This window comes from Lampris incognitus, chromosome 15 (assembly GCF_029633865.1).
Source record: "Lampris incognitus isolate fLamInc1 chromosome 15, fLamInc1.hap2, whole genome shotgun sequence".
NCBI lineage: Eukaryota > Metazoa > Chordata > Actinopteri > Lampriformes > Lampridae > Lampris > Lampris incognitus.
The window spans coordinates 26,475,887-26,494,757 of NC_079225.1; the positions used below are offsets into that span (position 1 = coordinate 26,475,887).

At 44.5% G+C, this 18,871-nt stretch overlaps 2 protein-coding genes across 2 annotated transcripts; both read left to right on the plus strand.

Annotated features, from left to right (window-relative positions):
• Window positions 1-2,992: 2,992 nt before the first annotated feature.
• LOC130125559 (protein SOGA3-like) lies at window positions 2,993-9,064 on the plus strand. The gene is made up of 8 exons (XM_056295158.1): window positions 2,993-3,043; window positions 4,025-4,249; window positions 5,231-5,389; window positions 5,472-5,540; window positions 6,163-6,432; window positions 7,306-7,683; window positions 7,983-8,663; window positions 8,954-9,064. The coding sequence occupies exons 1-8, from the start codon at window positions 3,008-3,010 to the stop codon at window positions 9,062-9,064; spliced, it is 1,929 nt and encodes a 642-aa protein (XP_056151133.1). The 5' UTR covers window positions 2,993-3,007.
• A 2,582-nt stretch (window positions 9,065-11,646) lies between these two features.
• On the plus strand, window positions 11,647-18,388 carry LOC130125377 (uncharacterized). The gene is made up of 6 exons (XM_056294935.1): window positions 11,647-12,072; window positions 13,207-13,480; window positions 15,155-15,505; window positions 15,980-16,059; window positions 16,462-17,281; window positions 17,509-18,388. The coding sequence occupies exons 2-6, from the start codon at window positions 13,337-13,339 to the stop codon at window positions 17,764-17,766; spliced, it is 1,653 nt and encodes a 550-aa protein (XP_056150910.1). The 5' UTR covers window positions 11,647-12,072; window positions 13,207-13,336; the 3' UTR covers window positions 17,767-18,388.
• The last annotated feature ends 483 nt before the right edge of the window (window positions 18,389-18,871 follow it).

The window sequence follows — 18,871 nt, forward strand, 5'->3', positions numbered from 1 at the left end:
CAAAATACACTATATTTATATGAAAACTACACAAAACAGATGTGTACTTTCTAGTGGTATATGTTGGCATGTAAAAGGTTATTTTTTACAAAGCCTCCAAAATGACATCAGTGCTCCCAAACTGATATCCATCTTTATTCGAATAAATGTATACTTTTCTCTTATATACACGTTTAGCCGCACTTTCCCTGCACCCATCTTTCATTTTCTACAACAAATATAGTTGGCAAATGGTGGACATTAAATTATTCAGCCGTTACCCTCTTCCTGTTTTCCAAGTGCTTAATATACCAATTCAGTCCTGGGCCACAAAATCTTTTCCAATCCATGTGAATATCCATAAAATCAAGGCTATGTTTGAAAGACTTGTCATTTCTACTTCATTCTCAGATGCAAACAATAAACTCATGGTTTACTGACCCTCATGGTTCCTTCCACATATCAACTCTTATACACTTCCTGCTTACCCCGTTCCACTCAGACTACTTTGAGCTACTCCTTCACATCCTGTGACACCATCCTCTCTTTCTATGTAACCATGGAAACTGGGTGGTGGAGGACGGGATGTAGGGAGACCAAATGATGTCGATATGTGTGAAAGGGAGCGAAAAAGAGAGAAGACGATGAGTATGTGAAGGTGTATTCGTCCTCCTCGGGGACAGAGGGATCTATGCCAGGGGCTAAGAGGATTGCAGGAGGCCAAGGCTTTTCTATCAGGGGCATTTAGCACAGGTCACTATAACCTGCAACCCTACCAACACAGCTGAGAATGTGCATACGCACACGCATGCGTGCGGGCACACACACATACCGTGGATATGGCCCCCTGGGCAGAGATGTACATCCATATTAAATGCAATAATAAATCACAATAATTAAGTAATAATATAACGTGGTGCTGGACTCTTGTATTTTAAGTAGACACACTGACCTCACACCACTTTCTAAGGAAACGTGTACAAGTACGGAACAAACCACACACGCACACAGCTCTAATGCCTTCGATCAATGACAGGGTACCAATTTAAACATATGACATACACTAATTGCTCCAGAAATACCCCATGGCCAACCAAGCCCTCTGAGAGCAGCATTGTAGTGTAGAGAGACGGGGCAGTTAAGCCCAGGGGACACGCGAGACCTGACCCGTCACTCACTCATCTCATTAGCAATTTTATGACTAAGGAGCTCATGGTTGTCTGGTGGAGTCCAAATAGTCAGCGTTTCACTGGTGTGGGGCAGACAGATGGCTGTCTCAGAGGGCCTATGTCAGGAAGGTTGGTATGGGTGGACAGCGCTCTCCCGTGGCTCCGAAATGCATTACACGTGTGTGTCCAACCCGGTGGAGGGGTCAGATGACACATAATGAGAGTGTAGACCCCATTTTATAACGCACCCACGCTAGACTTCCTATTACCAACTCAGAAACAAGAACACAAGTATGATTTCCCGTTTTTTAATAGAGAAAATAAATGTTGAAGTGTCAAGTGGTCATGCCCCTTGAGGGAGCAAGATATATATGGATAGAGAGAGAGAGAGGGGGAGAGAGAGAGAATGACTGTTTCTACTGTATATACTGGCCTCCTGATTTGACACACATCCTCACGTCATTGTTTGTGAGTCAGTGTGGTCCATCAGTGCCTGGTGGTGCCCTGTCTCAGCGCCTCTTCGTGGTTACAGATACACGAAACACTTTTGCGTGTTCTGCGGTAAGACTTAAAAAAAACAGCACAATAATCGGAAACTGTAAATTTTAAATTGTTTTGCAACTAGTCAGCGAATGAAAATCCGTTGTGGGTGACACACGGCTCCTGTTATTTCAAGGACACATGGGCAGGATCGCAATTTCTTCTTTGCTTTTCTGAATGGTTTGCACTTTCGAGGGATCGGACCAGTCCTCCGGACGGTGTCGACTCAAATAAGCTTGTGTGCAGAATCCGCGAAGACGGCGACATCTGGCACCTTATCGACATGGGTTTCGAAGCTGCATACTTGCAAGAATCCTGAAGTACATTGAAATTACATCTCACATTGCAGAAACCCAGTTGTTGTACCATTATATTTTTACAGTTAGGTTGTAATTTGCAGAAACAAATTGATGGGGCCGAAATCAAATCCGACAGACTGAATGTCGCCTGTGTAATATGGACGTAATATGGATGTAATATGGACGCCTTTATGGATTTTAATTTCCCGTTTTTCTTGCAATTTGCTCTGAATGAACAATTACAAGCGATAGAGCGCTTTCGAGCTCATTTGAATTGGCGCGAGGATGAACCTCGCCACTAGAGGCGCTGCGGACTTCCTGCTGGCATCTTCATCACCACCATCATCCTCACCATCAACATCTAAGATCGCAGGGAGGAGGCAACGCAGGACTCCCTCGCCGGGAAAACCCCAGGAAGGGGCCTTCAAACGACTTCCCAGAGCCTCGGGCAGGTCAACGTTTCCCTTTCTTGCGAAGGAGACGAGGAGGAGCGGGACAAAACCAAGGGTGGGAGCCGCTGACGGAAGGGAGAGGGAGCCGGAGAGTCGCGGAGCGGCCGCTGTTCCCCCAGATGGTGCTGAAACCCATCCTGTCGGACTAAACAGGGCGGATGCTGCTGCTGGTGAAGATAAGGACAGATCTCATCCACCTCCAGATTCGCGGTCGCGTCTCGCTTCCCCGCGGCTGTGCTGCCTCAAAGCAGATCTCCCCCGGTGTTTCCGCCGGGACCGAGCGGACGGGGCCGGATCTTCCGCCTGCTGGGAAGGTTTAGAGGACGGGCTGCGGAGGGAGAGGAGCTGCGGAGCGGGCCCGGGTTTGCGGAGGAGCGGAGGATGCTCACAAACTGAACTTGTCCAGTTCCACGTCCAGAAGAGGCTGAAGGCAAACGAGGCCAGGATGCAAACCAAGACCAACAGCTCGGTTGAGGCGGAGGCCGCTCAGACCGAGGCGGAGGCGGCCACGGAGACGACAGAGGCGGGGTCCGTGACACAGCAAGACCAGCAGGCCTTTCAAGACGAAATGGAGAGACTACTAGAGGAAAATGAGGATCTCAAGGTAGGGTTGGACGCTTGGTTTTTGTACGGTATGTATAAGCTGTAGGGGACGGTGTGTTTTATGCACTGTTCAGATCCAAATGGGCAGGTTTAAATAATAACGATTAACCACGAACTTTGTTAATATGGGGATGAAAGTTAGGTGTACTGGGTGTTTTTAAATAATTTTTTAAACAATTGTGTTGCTATAAATCTCAAGATGGCCTGGGTCAGTGTGTAATTAGTCAACAGAACATGGGGTTAAACCTCATCCTGCTCATGTTCACCGGTGGCCATTGCAAAACAGTCGACCGCTGCACAGCGGCTGATATTTCTCAGTTTCATGTCTAGTTGGGGAAAAAACATTTGCAATATTGAACAGACTAATGGATGCCCACACTCATGCTTGATGCTGTTTGCAGTGTCAGTACATACTGACAGAATAAGTGAACAACAATTGATTTGTATGGCAACATTTGTCATCACTGAGCATATTCCAGAGCAAAACCTTTCAGCCTATAGGAAACTAAATCTGCAGCCAGTGTTTCCTATACTGTGATCAATAGCCAGAATCAGATATCTGTATAGATATCTGTAACAGATATCTGATTCTGCCTATTGATCACAGTTATATAGTGATGGATGGAATGAATTACAGTTTGTGTTGAGAGGAAGGAAACTGCAAAAAGACCAATACTGGGATTTTAGTTTATTTTCAATGTTGCCTATTGTTGTAATGGTTTAACAAATAAAATGTAAAACATATTCTAAATTTAACTTTACACCACGTTGAGTTCTTGCAGTCTTTTGCTGGTCTGCAATCATGTGTACGTGTCTGAAGCCATCTCTCAACATGGCTCCAGTCCAAAATGTCACATTATGTCAATTCATCAGTTCAAGTATCTAACAGCAAACTGAAAATCATAGTTTTGGAAGCATGGGCACTGCATCTCCTTCCTAATCAACCCCGTCTACTTATCATGACATATTTGGGACCTGCTAGTGTGAGATTGAAGAGATGAGGACTGAGATGGATGAGATGCGTGACACATTCTACGAAGAGGACACCTGCCAGCTGCAGGAAATGAGGCGCGAGCTCGAGCGAGCCAATAAGAACTGCCGGATCCTGCAGTACCGGCTGCGGAAGGCTGAGAGGAAGAGGCTGCGCTACGCCCAAACGGGAGAGATCGATGAGGAGTTACTAAGGAGTCTGGAGCAGGACCTGAAGGTACAGAAAGGTGCAGAGTGGACGCATTGTGTGTGGCTGGCAGGTCTCATGTATTTTTGCACTTTTGACAATGTTTTATGTAAGTGAGTATATGTGTTTGTATGGTAAAGTGAGTGAGTGTTTGTATGTGATTAGTTGTGTGTATGTTTTGGGGTGTTCAAGTGGGGGATTAGTATGTTTCTGTTAGAGATGCACTGAACAATCGGCCGATGACCAGAATCAGCCAATTTTCAGCCTGATCAGCTGTGACCGATGACCGGCCGGTCCGTCTCAGATATTTCCAATTCTGTGCCAGTCAAATTTACATGCATGCGCTGCACAATGGTTCATGTCGTGCACACAGCGGCACAGACAGGTCACAGCCACATACACACACACTAGAAAACATGTTGTCAAAAACCGTTTACTTTGGGAAAGTAAAACATGTTAGATAAAATGGGATATACTGCAATTCATTTTCAGTTGGATTTTATTTGTAAAAAAAAAGCTTTGTCCAGTAACCTACAGTGCTTTATTCTTTTGAGATATGTTTTGAGTGCGAGTGAGAGAAGGTCCTGTAACCTGGTGCAGTTTTGGAGAAAATGTAAAAGTTATTTAGCAGTCAATATTTTATTATGAACATACAATGGAAATTTCCATTAAAGAAAATTTATAAAAATGTTTATGTATGCTGTCAATTATAGTTCTTAGGGGAAAAAAAACAAAAAAAACAAAACAGAATCGGCCAGAACTGGACTCGGCAGGTCAGACATGTAAAAAATCGGAAATCAGAATCAGCTAAGAAAATTGCAATCGGTGCATCTCTAATTTCTGTGTGTGTGAGAGGCGTGTGCACATGCTGTGGTGTGATGCACGTAAGTGCGTTCTTTAAATGTAGTTTCCGTGCGCTCACATTAACGTCATCCAAGACCATCAAGCAGCAGTGACGCTTCTATGGGTGTTTGTGTATTTATCGGTGAAACCGCAACGTGACCACTACAGGTAGCCAAGGACGTGTCTGTGCGGCTGCACCATGAGCTGGAGAACGTAGAGGAGAAACGCACAAAGACAGAGGATGAGAATGAAAAACTGAGACAGAAACTGATAGAGGTGGAGGTTACGAAACAAGCCCTGCAGAACGAACTAGACAAATCCAAAGAGGTAAGAATGGCCATGTACACCCACACAGGTACCTTTGAAAATCACACATCCAGTGACCACTCACTGCATTCTCCTTTAATAGTCTCAAAAGAGAAGAGGAAGCAAGGACATTCAGAAGACAGACAAGAAAGCCGCACAGACCCCTACGGAGGTGAGAGGTTATCAAGAAATTTAAAAAAAAATCTAGGCATCTGTATCTGTAATGAGAAACTGTCTGTTATCTTTCTGGAACTGGCTGATTGTGCCTCATATAACCTCAAAAGTGCAAACTCTGCCCCCATGGAAACGGTTGTCTGGAGTTATGAGATGTATGAGCACTGGTAGTTCTGCTTTGCATCCTACACGTGAATGCCTGTCAGTGACCAGGACATGTGAATCAAATTGCATATTTACGAGCATCCTTACCATGAATACTATGATTAATACCATTAAATACCAGATCAAAGAGACTCATTACGCTGTCCTAGCAAGTCGTCCTGTTATGCATTCAAATGAAAGCTTAAATTGCAGAGCTCCAGTGATTAAATCAGACTTAGTCACCCTCAAATATCTTGGTTTAATGATGGATGACATAATTTTGGCTTTGCTGTAGCGTACAATCCTCTCCTTACTTAATTTCTAATCCTTTGCTCCGTCCAGCTTATTCTCTGTTAGCCAGTCAAAACTGTTTGCCATCACATGGCTTTATCTTTGCAGTGTTGCTCTCACGAAGGCATTTTTCTAGTTTTTCCAAGTTTCTGGCTAGAAACTACCTATATTTCTCTTTCTTCCAGGAAGACAACGAGGACCTCAAGTGTCAGCTAGCCTTCATCAAAGAGGAAGCAGTCCTCATGAGGAAGAAAACAGCCAAGATTGACAAGGAGAAGGACCGCTTGGAGCAGGAGCTGCAGAAGTACCGCTCCTTCTACGGCGATCTGGACAGCCCCCATCCCAAAGGAGAGGCAGGGGGACCACCCACCACCCGCGAGTCAGAGCTGAAGCTACGCCTTCGGCTTGTGGAGGAGGAGGCAAACATCTTAGGGAGGAAGATTGTTGAACTAGAGGTGGGAGCTGGAGTATTTTGCTTTATGCAGTAAGACCCAAATGGGCATAGTGATTATGGGCAACTCAGCGATGCAGCAAATATAGTATTGTGCCATTTTTCTAGGTTTCTTTTTTTTGCGCCATACACGTAAATTACAGTAGGGATCATCCTCAAGGGCAATAAAGGGAAAGAATCACAAGTTTCAACATTCTCTCTCTCTCTCTCTCTCTCTCTCTCTCTCTCTCTCTCTCTCTCTCTCTCTCTCTCTCTCTCTCTCTCTCTCTCTCTCTCTCTCTCTCTCTCTCTCTCTGTCTATATGTATATATGTATGTATATATATAATCCAGTGAGTCAAGTAAATTCTTTATGAGACAGTACAAGCCTGTTTCATACCATAAGCATATTTAAATATATATATAATGTTGAAGGGATAACGCTCCATTAGCAGCCATAATACCAAGCAAGCAGACTTCTGTGTGTCACTGAAATGCTGCAAAATTGTGCAGAAATGTCTCCAGCAGTGATGTCACCAGTGGACAATTCATGAATGTGAAAGCTACAACCCTTAATTCCTGGTTTGCTACCTTTGGTGGGCTACATCAAAATACACCACATTGTATAGGAAAATGTGAATAATACAACTGCTTTGGCGAATGCCACTGAATGCCATATAAAGACACCAATCAGTATGGCCATCTCTATTCCAAATCAGACTGTTTAGCTAAAAAATGACATTCAATAAAGGAGTGTAAACAAGATTAAATATTTGCATAGGCTTCTAGTAGCCTATGCAGTCCTTTGCAGCCTTTCTACACCAAAAGCTAATTGTAATTTTTTGGATGGATTTGCAATACATTACAACCAACAAGCCCCTCTTCTCTGCTCACCTCAGGTTGAGAACCGTGGCTTGAGGGCTGAGTTAGATGACCTCCGTGGTGAAGGGGAGGGAGCAGGAAGCTCTGGGAGTGGAGTGACGGGTGGGCCTGGTGCCGGGCGAGGCCTGGGGGAGGATCTGACAGAGCTCCGACAGCAACTGCAGCTGGTGGAGGACGAGGCTGAGCTTCTTAGGAGGAACCTTGCTGATGCTGAGGACCAAAACAAGAGGGTGACAACTGAACTCAACAAGCTGCGTTTTAAAGCCGGCACCCATGAGGGAAGTGCCAGGCATGGAGGAGCCATGGGAGGTGCAGGGATTGATGGCGCAAAGGCGGAGGCCCTGCAGGAGGAGCTGAAGGCAGCAAGGCTACAAATTAATGACTTGAGTGGCAAGGTAGTAAGAGTTGATCATATGCACACTCTTGATATTTTATACTAATTGTGGACTGATACATATCAACAAAAATGTGTGGCAAATCTAAACACTTCCATTGACTCCATCTCTTGATCATCTTGCATTAAAATAAAATCTATCATTTATGGATGCTATGAAAAATCCTAAAAACCAAAATTGGGGAGATTGATGTGAGCAGAAACATAACTTAAAGTCTTCATCCTGTCTTGTCCTATCAACAGGGATAGGAGAAAACTATTTTCATATACATTCACTCCCACTTCTCTGTCTCCCACCAGGTAATGCAGCTGCAGTATGAGAACCGTGTGCTGCTCTCCAACATGCAACGCTATGACCTGGCCTCCCATCTCTCCCTGAGGCCCAGCCCCCGGGACAGCGATGCCGAAAGTGATGCCGGTGGTGTGACGAGCGGTCGGCGTGAGAGTGACGATGACTCCACCTCCTCTCGCCTGCTGCCACCACACCGCAAGCGTGAAGGCCCTGTAGGCGGCGAGAGTGACTCCGATGAGGTCAGAAACAACAATGGTGGCAGCCGCTGCCTTACACCAACTCGTGGCCTCTACACCCCAACAGGACCCGAGGGCGCCACCTCCTCCTCTTCCTCTGCCTGTGCAGCCATGGCCCGCTTCCTTCCCGGTGGCCGATGCAACCTGCATGAAAGACAGCAGATGATTGATATCCGTATTGAGGCAGAGAGGCTTGTCCGGACCATCGACCGTCTCATCGCTGATACAGCTACCATCATATCTGAGGCCCGGGTCTACGTTTCTAATGGTGACCTGATGTTCAGTCGAGGAGTGGAGGAGGGGGGAGAGGAGGAAGGAGGCAGGATCAGGGAACATGAGCTGCTCTATCGCATTAACGCCCAAATGAAGGCCTTCCGTAAAGAACTGCAGGCCTTCATAGACAGGCTAGAGGTGCACAAGCTTGAGGACAGGGAGGCAGAGGAGCCGCTGTCGGTGAGTCAGAGAGTGAAGGATTGTTTCATACACACACACACACACACACACAGCCAATGTATACTAAGAGATGCCGTTAAGAGCAGCATGTGTTTGTATGTTTGGATGCATGCATATGTGTACACATTTTGCATAAGATGGCTGAAGGGGTTACCATAGTGGTTGAAAGTGTGGTTGTCTTTAATGACTTGATAAACTTGATGCTAATTCTGTTTCATTCTTTCCCTCACTCAATCCTCCTGTTCGTCTCTCTTCTGTTATGGTTTGTCATTCACTTTTCCTCCCCCCAGATGTTCCAGCCTATCATCTTACTCATCCTCATCCTCGTGTTATTCTCATCCCTTTCCTATGCCACCATCTTTAAACTTGTCTTTCTTTTCACACTCTTCTTTGTTCTGTAATGTACGTCTCCCTTAATTAGTGTCATCCTTTGTTTCTCTTTTGTTTTTTTTGTTTTGCCCCACACTCATTGCCAAGGTTACCAAAAGCACAGGAAAAGCCCCACAACTTCACTGGCCACAGCCACATTCATGAAACTATGCCTTGTGCAACACTGGAGTCGTCATCATTCATAACATGTTGCCATCCTCCTCAGGCCCTGAGGAAGGTGAGTAATTTGGCTACACCCTCTGTATCAGCTTCCAAAATTGTTTGTCCCATTCTCCTGGGGCTCATTAAAAATAGTTATGTATGAGTATAACTGTAGCAGTCTCCTTCCATTGGAAGATATGTAGGTTATATATGCTTTAAATGTTACGAATGGCATATTTCCAGCATTGCTTATATCACTGAGGTGCTTCAAGGTCACATGGGAAGAAAATTAGAAGTTGTTTCAGAGAGCAAATTTAGTCCTCGCTTTAACCTACCTACTAATTATACGCTGTTTTGTAATAAGTAATGACACCACTCATCTATTATTTGCACTGCAGAAACTGCTCATCAGTTTACCGTGTTGCTTTCATCACAACAAGGTACAGTAAGATTGAGGTTTTTAATGTTGACCGGTCTCTCATAAGTTCCTGATTGATGGCATTCATCATAATTAGGAAACAAGTAGAGGAAAGGAGGATGGTAGAGACTGAGAGGCTCCCAAACTGGAAGGAGGAGCCACCTGATAACCATCACAAGTGCCAAATGTCAGATCTTGTGAGGGGTCCCAGATGTACTGTATTTCCTGGACTTGAAGTCACACCGGAGTACAAGTTACACTTGGCAAAAAAAAACCCGAACATGTTGTTGTGAGGAAAAAAAACGTATATAAGTCGCTTCGGTGTATAAGTCATATTTATATGGCGATACAGTAGTGATGCGCGGGTCAGGGTTTTTTTAAATCCTGCACCCACCCGGCCCATTATGAGAGCCAATTCGCACCATCTGACCCACTATAATATGTGTTAATTGACCACTTGAACCCAACCCGACCTGCAAACCTCCAAATTTAGCCAAGACTACAGCAGAGTGAGCAGCATTGCACTATTTCGTTTTTGGGCTGTTTGACCAGCATAATACACTGATTGCAAGGTATAGCCTATTGTATCTCAGCCTAATAGTGTCTGGGGCTAGGCTGCTAAATAAACACACGAATTGTTGCAAACGGTGTGCTTTATTGTTGAATAGCAGCAAAACAAGTAACCCTTCATTAAAGACATGAATTCTCTCTCTCTTTCGCACACATGGATACCACTTAGGCAAAAAAAACAAAAAAACAAAAAAACTCAACACTCTAAAACACATGCATTGACCAAAACCACAATTGCAAACTGATGATAAAGCTGCTTGTGTGTGTGTGTGTGTGTGTGTGTGTGTGTGTGTGTGTGTGTGTGTGTGTGTGTGTGTGTGTGTGTGTGTGTGTGTGTGTGTGTGTGTGTGTGTGTGAGAGAGCAAGAGAGGGTGCGTGACAGAGAGGGGGAGAGACGGCGTACTGGTAATGCACAGCCTAGCCTATTGCACGCAATGTTTCTGTAAGTTATTTATAATTTACTCGGACCACTGCTTTGTCACTTTTTGACCCGCCCGCCCGAACCCCTGATATTTTCTAGAAAGCTTTGTGGGTCAACCCACGTTATCAAGTGGCCTTAGTTGAAATGCAGTTTATTCATCTGACAGAATTACATTGTTTAAATCACGTTGGAGCTTAAGTCGCAGGACCAGCCAGACGAGTAAAAAACCCCAGCGACTTATATTCTGGGAAATACGGTAGAGGTTGGAGAAATTGATGATGTGTTAGATGAACTGCGGCAACTGTCCTCTGAACATCAGTGCTGTGTCAGCATGAGTCAACAACAATCACCTGTCCTCAGCTTTAGGTTACTGTCGTCGGAGATTTCTCACTTTTAGTTTGTGCACCAAAAACTATACGTAGATGTAGAATTTACAGTAGGCGATGACGTCATATCCAAACATCAGCTTTCGTCACCTGTTTCTCATGTCTACCGATGAAAGTGTCACAATACACAAAGGAATATTGTCATAATGACAGTCAGCCGAGAGGCAGTGACGATCTACGGCAATTGACATTGAACGTCGTTGTAAAATCATCGAATGAGACTTGCCAAACATGCTCGGCATTTAGATGGCAGCCTTTCCCAGCGACTCTTAAATAAAGATACGGACTGTGACACATTACTCTTCAGGGTTACATACACCTATCTGGCATCCCGCGGGGGAAAAAAAGAAGAGAATTGTTGCTCGGGTTAGTCACAAGACAAAATCTGCCCAAGCATCTTAAAGCGGAGTAGCAACAAGGAAGCCCATTGGCTAAGAGCTGGCAGCAGCTGAAATAGCTATGCAAGCTCTCTCTCTCTCTCTCTCTCTCTCTCTCTCTCTCTCTCTCTCTCTCTCTCTCTCTCTCTCTCTCTCTCTCTCTCTCTCTCTCTCTCTCTCTCTCTCTCTCTCTCTCTCTCTCTCTCTCTCTCTCTCTCTCTCTCTCACTCACTTGTTCTCTCTCTCTCCGCAAGCCTCGTAGGCCAATTATAGCCAGGACGCTAGTGACGACAGTTGTCCCATCGAGACCTCCGATGTTGGAATAAATTTGACATTATGATATTTGATCCCGGTTCCAATGACAAGTCCACGTAAACACAGGCGCGGTATAAAGGCCGGGTACCCCCGCTGGAACAGAAAGTTGTTTACCCTTGACTCAATTTACCTGCTCCGGACATAACTGGGCACTTTACATCCAATCCGACGTACTTTACGTAATATAGCGGAGCGAAACGCAGGAGGAAGCAGCGGGCAGGTTTGCTTTTTTTTCTCTTATTTTTCTTTTTTTCCTACCGGGGGGTTGACGAGTCGTGGGCCGGACGAGAGACGCTGCGCCGGCGACAGCGCACATCACTCACATGGAGAGGGACTCGTTAAAAAAAGGACTTATACCCCAAAGTCTCTGAAAAGTTTATTTCCCATTACGGTAAGAGCACCAGCCTGGTTGTAACGGGTGTACTTTCGGTGAAATAAACAGCGAAGTTTGGCAAATAATGTGTGGGTCTTTAGCTGGAGAAAGTGATTTGTGGTATGGGTATGGGTATGGTATGGTATGGCATGGGTATGGTATGATTATGGTATGGGTATAATACTGAATTTAAGATTTTGTAGCAAAGAACTTGACAAATTAGGATGTTATGGATGAGAGTGCAACATTTGTCTCGTCTTTTGCCGTTTTTTGTGCTACGAGTGTACATGCGTTATTTAGTTATTTATTTATTTTTAATGTTCAGCATGACATCTTACTATTGTCATGCATTCTTTGAGTCTCTCGAAAAATCTTAGTCTCACACACAGGCACAACTAGTTTACGATGCATAGTTACAAGTGTATTAATATCTCCACTCTTACATCACATGTGGGAGGGGATTGGCTGGCATGTTCGAGTACCTTCGATATTGGATGTTGGGATACTTGTCATATTAGTGGATGGCGTGAGACTCACTGTCTTGATATGTTGGATAGCCTACAGTTTACACCAGTGTGTGTTTTGGACCCATCCCCAGACAAAGGGCCCATAAGGCCACAGAATACAATTAAAATTCATATGTATTTCACTATATCGTATTCTATTCAATGTGGCTGCATATTGATGATATTTACGCTGACACACCGTACGGAGGCGCGCTAGTTTCGGCTTATTGCGAAATGTGAGACACATAGGAAGCGCACCGTTCAGAAATATGACCTTGCCAGATGGAGGAATGTTCTGTGAGGGGTCGAGTTCCGAGTTAAGCAGCCAGCCCATTGCATCTTTACGTTTACCCCCCCCCCCAAGTACCACTGTGTAGGGGGTCAGGCTTGAGGGCAAACGACCAAGCACTGCTGTCACACTGTACTGCTGTCTACACGTGTACTTGCCATAAAGTAGGTGGTATATTGGAGAATGCTTGAGAGGTGGACTGGAAATATCTGCCCTTTGTGAGGGGTGTGAATGCATGATCTCTTCCAAATGATTTTGTACCCAACATATTTTCTTTTCTTTATGACTGCGATGTTCTCATTCAGCACCACAGAGCAACTTACCTCACCCCCTCCCCTGTATATATTTCTCTTGCAGTGTTTTAAAGCCATCCATCTATCCCTCCACCCCACATTGGTGACCCCTGGTGACGTCCGACAGGAAAGTGAAAGCCAAAAATAGGAAATTTCCATTTAACAAACCCTCTGGGTATCGTGTGGCTTGCGTCATGGCAGCCATTGATCTGCAACGGGGCCTAGAACACAGTGGCCGGGGTTGGGGACAGGAGAGACCGGAGCTCGTGGACAGCTTTGACTCAGAGATGCAGGAGTGGGAAGACCAACTGAAGGACATGCAGAGAAAAATAGAGGAGGTGAGCTCCCAAATCAAAGGGCTGGACCACACCTGGCTCAACAAATTACACTAATCATGACTCTGCTCCCAAAAACCATCTTAACATCATGATGATCATTCTTTTGTTGTGTAGATATTTGTGGGGACAGTTGGAGAAATGTTACTACCAACTTTTAGGATCGTTGGCCCCCTCTTAAGTCTGTGCAACCTCCACAAAAATGTTTTTGTAGCTAGTTAAAAATTATTACTACATGTCTGTATTAACCCTACAAATAATATATGCATTAGACCTACAAAGATATATGACTGCAACTATCTTTGATTTGACGTTATTCTCTCAACTTGTCCCCCTGCAAAATGTTGTCTAAAAAAATAAAACAGCATACACTGTCAATATTGTGAAAAATAATTTCTTAAAAGATGATGAAAATATACATTAAACAAAATTGTGTGCATATTTGAGCATGTGATCAATGCATACATGTGATGTGGTTACATTCTGTTAGAAAAACGATGTCTCCATCCACTTGCAAACTAAACTGAAGCCCATGCTCTATTGAAAGCATGGGAAGCAAGAGGAACAAAGATGCTTTAGGAGAAACAGGCTCAAAACAGCACCATGTTGTCTTGGTTACACATTCACCAGTTTGTGACTCAGTCAGTAAATTGGGGGCTGAATCTATGCACTATGAACTCAATCTAGGCCTGCAGAGTACTGGGGCATCCTACAACCGCTCTGTGAAAATGGCCTTTTCAGGGCTTAGAGCTGTCGCATTGCTGTTGCCCCATATCACTCTTTCTAATGCTCTCCTTATTGCACTTAATCATCACCAAACTAAAGGTGCTATTAAAAAGTAAAATGGCCATGCTGCATAAATCCATCAGAAGGTAAAAGAAAACTCAGAATCATCAAGAAATAGGTTGAAATGCAACGAGCTGTGATCCAGATGTGGTTGGAACAGACTCAATTATTACATTGTCTGGTCCTACAGATGTGAGGCTGTATTGTGTTGACATGGCAGTGTTTTTGTTTTCAGGTTATGGTGCCTTTTCCTTGTTCCTAGAGAGTGTTTTAATTAGTGTTTTGTGTGGGCATGTGTGCATGTGCACACTCGTGTTTCATAATAAACATTTGGCAGCACACTCTCTCGACCCCATGGCTGCGCTGGAACAGTGATACAGACAAATGTTAACAAGATAATTAAACTTTGATGTGGTGACAGACACGTTGAACACACATATATACATACATACACACACACACACACACACACACACACACACACACACACACACACACACACACACACACACACACACACACACATACATACACACTCATTCTCACCCCCCAAGTCACACACAAACACACAAAGTGAAAGGAGATACCAATGAAAGCATTAAAGTCTGTGATGGGAGAGAAACACACAGGCTTCCACGAATCAAAATACCATGTGCTTATAATTAAATATAGCTTGCTTGTGCAACGATATTGTGATAATTATAAGAACTGTTTATTTTGTAAACACGGTCCGTGTTGTAATTTATTTTTGCATGCAGGGCCACGCATGAAGCTGAGATGAGCAGCGCTAAGGCTTAAAAAATCCGCAGGAACGTCCAAGAAATCTATGCATATGTTTTTATTTCTTTTTAATCGTCTTTCATGATCTTTCCCTCTCTTCTTGTGTTTCAGCTGTACAACGAGGTACAGGCCCGTAGAGGAGGAACAGACATCGCTATTGACAACCGGAAAAATGGTGGGGGGATGGAGTTCAGCCTGGGGCACCACGGCAATGGTTTTTTTGATGCGCCGGACTGTGGCAGCAATGGCAGCAAACACCACCCTAGAGCTGTTGCTATGCCAAATCACCACAGCAACGGCTGTAACTATGTCCCCAATGGCTGCAGCCACCCTGTGAATCATCAGAACAGCTATGGCTATTGCCATACCAGCGGAGTGTCGGAGATTGGAGATTTACTGCAGGATTATTTGGGCCAGAGCAAACAAATGAGCCAGAAGAACAATGGCGCTCCTCGACATGTAGTGAGTATAGAAGAGGCTATTCTTTTGATTTCCGAGCCTCATACCTCATATAGACATGCCTTTACAGACACGAAGCAACCAGACAGGTGTATGTGAGATGACTAAAGGCTCGGTTGAGTCATCAGCATATTAGTTACACTTAGCTGGTTCCTTCATGTCTGCTAACAGAAAGCGGTAACTAGATAGTATCTACTTTCAGATACTGTCACCTGCTGTCTTTCTTAACCTGTAACTGACAGATTATTCATGAAGAATCACTTGTGGTGATCCTATACACTGATGTACACAAAGTCCTATTCGAGATGACCAGAATATCGGTTGTTGGGGTAGGAGAAGGCCAGTAATGGGTGGTGATCAATGTTCAGTTCATTTTTGGCAGAGGATCTCTGGGGTCTTGTCAGCCAAGAAAGCTTTAAATCTAGGCCTTGATTGATTTGGACATTTCTAACACATTGTTTTTTCTATGTCCCTCAGCACTTCAGTGACACAATCAAAGTGAGCCAGGATCTCCCTACCTACCAGGATGAGAGCAAACGAAAGTCTGGAAATAACAGGTGAGGAAATTGAAGAAAACATAGTTGCACTTCCCTTTTGATTGAATTACATCTGGGTGCTCAGCCACCAGGATTCACTTGCATGAATTGTTTCCCAAAAGGATGAAAAAAGGCATCACTCCAATGAAACACAAAAATAACCTTGTTATTTTATATAGCCTTTACTTAGCCCTCATCAAGCTACAGGCCCAAACACGTGTTTATGCTTATAGTTGTGAATAAGTAAAGTAAAAGTCATTGAGTGCCACTTTTCTCATCTTTTTGGGAAACAGTTCATACAAGACAGATACCATATATTTTATAATGTATATTGTATAAAGATATCATATATGATATGATATATGATACGATATGATATGATACAATAAGATATGATTTTTATTATGACTTGTTTTAAACCAGGATTGGTCAAGAGCAGTTTTTGGGCAGTTTTGAAGAAGATGAAAACAGGAAGAACCAAATCTCACGTATGAAAGGTTCTCCCAAGCAAGAAAACACAGGTGGCAAGCCCCCAATTAGACAGAGAGATGCCCCGCGCTCAACCACCCAGCTCCCAGACTCTCCTGCTCTGGACAAGAAGTTCAGTCCAGCTGTCTTGGTTGACAGGAAGAACAACAGCCCATCTGTGCTCAGAAAGTTTGGCGCCATGCTCCAGGAAAATGAGGGCAAAATGCTTACTGATGCCGGGGTGGTGACCCATCAGGGAGTTGTAAGCAGAGCGCCCATGCGCGTGCCTACCCAGAAGTGCCAAACAGATTCTGATGTGTTGACAGCAGAGATGGAGCCCAGCCAAGAATGGGGTGTGGCACTGGACTCTGGTAGACACAGCCATATGGATCAGCGAGGAGGCTACAGCCTCTCTAAAGGACCCCAGCCTAGTCCCCAGCAGTCCCACAGGAGGGCCCAGGTAGTGGGCAGCCCTAAGCTCAGACCAAGGGCTAACAGCGGGTCAGACAGAGACATGAGGCTGGGTCTAGGGGAAAGGACTAGGAGGCCTGCACCACAGCATGTGGAGCCCAGAGCAGACCACAGGGCTTTGAATGGTTCCTCTGGAGCTCCGAGGGTCCAGAGGGTTGGGTTGCCATGTCAGTTAGACTTGCCAGGTTGTGGCCGAGAGATGGATGATGGACTTATAGAGCTTCTGGACATGCTGGAGATTCAGCATGAATACAGCTTGGGTCCTAGAGGTGGACACGCACCTTACAGACTGGAGCCACATCTGGTGAGTAATCCCTACAGACAGCTGCTTTGACAAATGCACACACTAATAAATATTTTACATTTTTTATCAACTTGGATTGTAACTATAGAAGCAAAATAGATGATTGAAACAAATACCTCCCCCTGCCCCCGCCCACCCCCACACACACACACACACACACACATGCATTGACACACACACACACACACAGACACACACACTCACTCAGACTGAACGTCTCTTTTCAGGTAAACCCAGTTGATTCATCCCCAGCAAACTCTAGGAGGACATTCTCTCGTCCTGCTCGGCCAGCAAACCAGCGACCCCCTTCCCGGTGGGCAAGCCGCACCCCTACCGGCAGGATCACGGCCCCTTCAGGTCCGATGTACCGCTCCCCAAGTCCACTGGCTCACCCCCCGAGCCCGATGACACGAACCCCAAGTCCCGCCCTAAAGCACCAGTCTCGCATCTCCTATTCGCTTCACACTGAGACTGTCATCATGTGAGACCTTTCACTTTTCATTGATTCCTGTTTCCCTGTTGCTCCTTCCCCTGGACAAGTCCTCTTGTGCTCTCCATACCACTGTCCCTCAGTGTAAATACTACAAACTGTTCTTAAAAAAAATAAGTGCTTTAAGAGATATTCTAAGAAATGCCTTGCTTAATATGTATGCTATGTTCAAGAGAGAAATCGTCTAAAACATTCTCTGGTGTTGCTGTGGCTTTTTCATTCTCCTGTGGTAAAACCTTGCATCCACCTCAGCTTATATCTTTGTTTTTGTTTTTGTTTTCCTCTTCGACTGTTTAACCTTTTTTCTTTTTTTATTGAATTTCTCAAGTGATTATCTATAATGAGATTAAGCATGCCCTCCTAATTTTAGGGTGCATGTTTCTGTGATATACCTAATCCTCATAATTGCCACGTTGATTCAATGGCTACCAGGAAGAGCAGTAAGAGTTGCACCTGTGCTCCCAGTAGCGATATTAACTGTCGAAAGTGTGTTTTATCATATCATATTGTCAAAGTAACATATTTAAGATTCTCAAATAAACATCAGTGAAAAATGACTATGATACAACCTTTATGTATATATTTTTTTCTTGTTAATAAACACAACAGTGCTTTGACACACAGAGTCTATCTGTCTCTGTTCGGGTATCACATGGTGTTGTATGATGAAAGTCAGGCCACATTTCGGGGCGGTGGGGTTGGGCTGATGGCGGGCATTAGCGCTTGTCAAACTTATGGATATCTGATATCAGCAGTTCTCTGTGGTCCAAAGTAATTCTCAGTAAGCACTTCCACTGCCATTGCAGATCAGCTATCTAACAACTAACTTCTGTACATTAACTGGTTGGCGCATACATGTCTACCATCTTCGACCCATATTTGATCAAATACTTTACATTTATCATCTTGAATCCGCACTAATTTTCTTCACAATTACGCTACCTGTGATTTCCTTGTTATATATACCAAACATACTGCATCAGTGTTGGTCCAAGAGTGACTTTATTGCCTCATATAACACATCTGAGCTCTTGTTCTCAGGATGTTTGGTGCAATGTCAGGTAGAGTGGACACTGAAAGGGGTGTCAGTATTGTCAGAT

Coding starts and splice junctions, on each gene's coding strand:
- LOC130125559 (XM_056295158.1), top strand. CDS start 3,008: ATGGAGAGACTACTAGAGGAAAATGAGGATCTCAAG. Junction 4,250..5,230: donor GTCTGGAGCAGGACCTGAAG/GTACAGAAAGGT, acceptor TGACCACTACAG/GTAGCCAAGGACGTGTCTGT. Junction 7,684..7,982: donor TTAATGACTTGAGTGGCAAG/GTAGTAAGAGTT, acceptor GTCTCCCACCAG/GTAATGCAGCTGCAGTATGA.
- LOC130125377 (XM_056294935.1), top strand. CDS start 13,337: ATGGCAGCCATTGATCTGCAACGGGGCCTAGAACACAGTGGCCGGGGT. Junction 13,481..15,154: donor TGCAGAGAAAAATAGAGGAG/GTGAGCTCCCAA, acceptor CTTGTGTTTCAG/CTGTACAACGAGGTACAGGC. Junction 16,060..16,461: donor CGAAAGTCTGGAAATAACAG/GTGAGGAAATTG, acceptor GTTTTAAACCAG/GATTGGTCAAGAGCAGTTTT.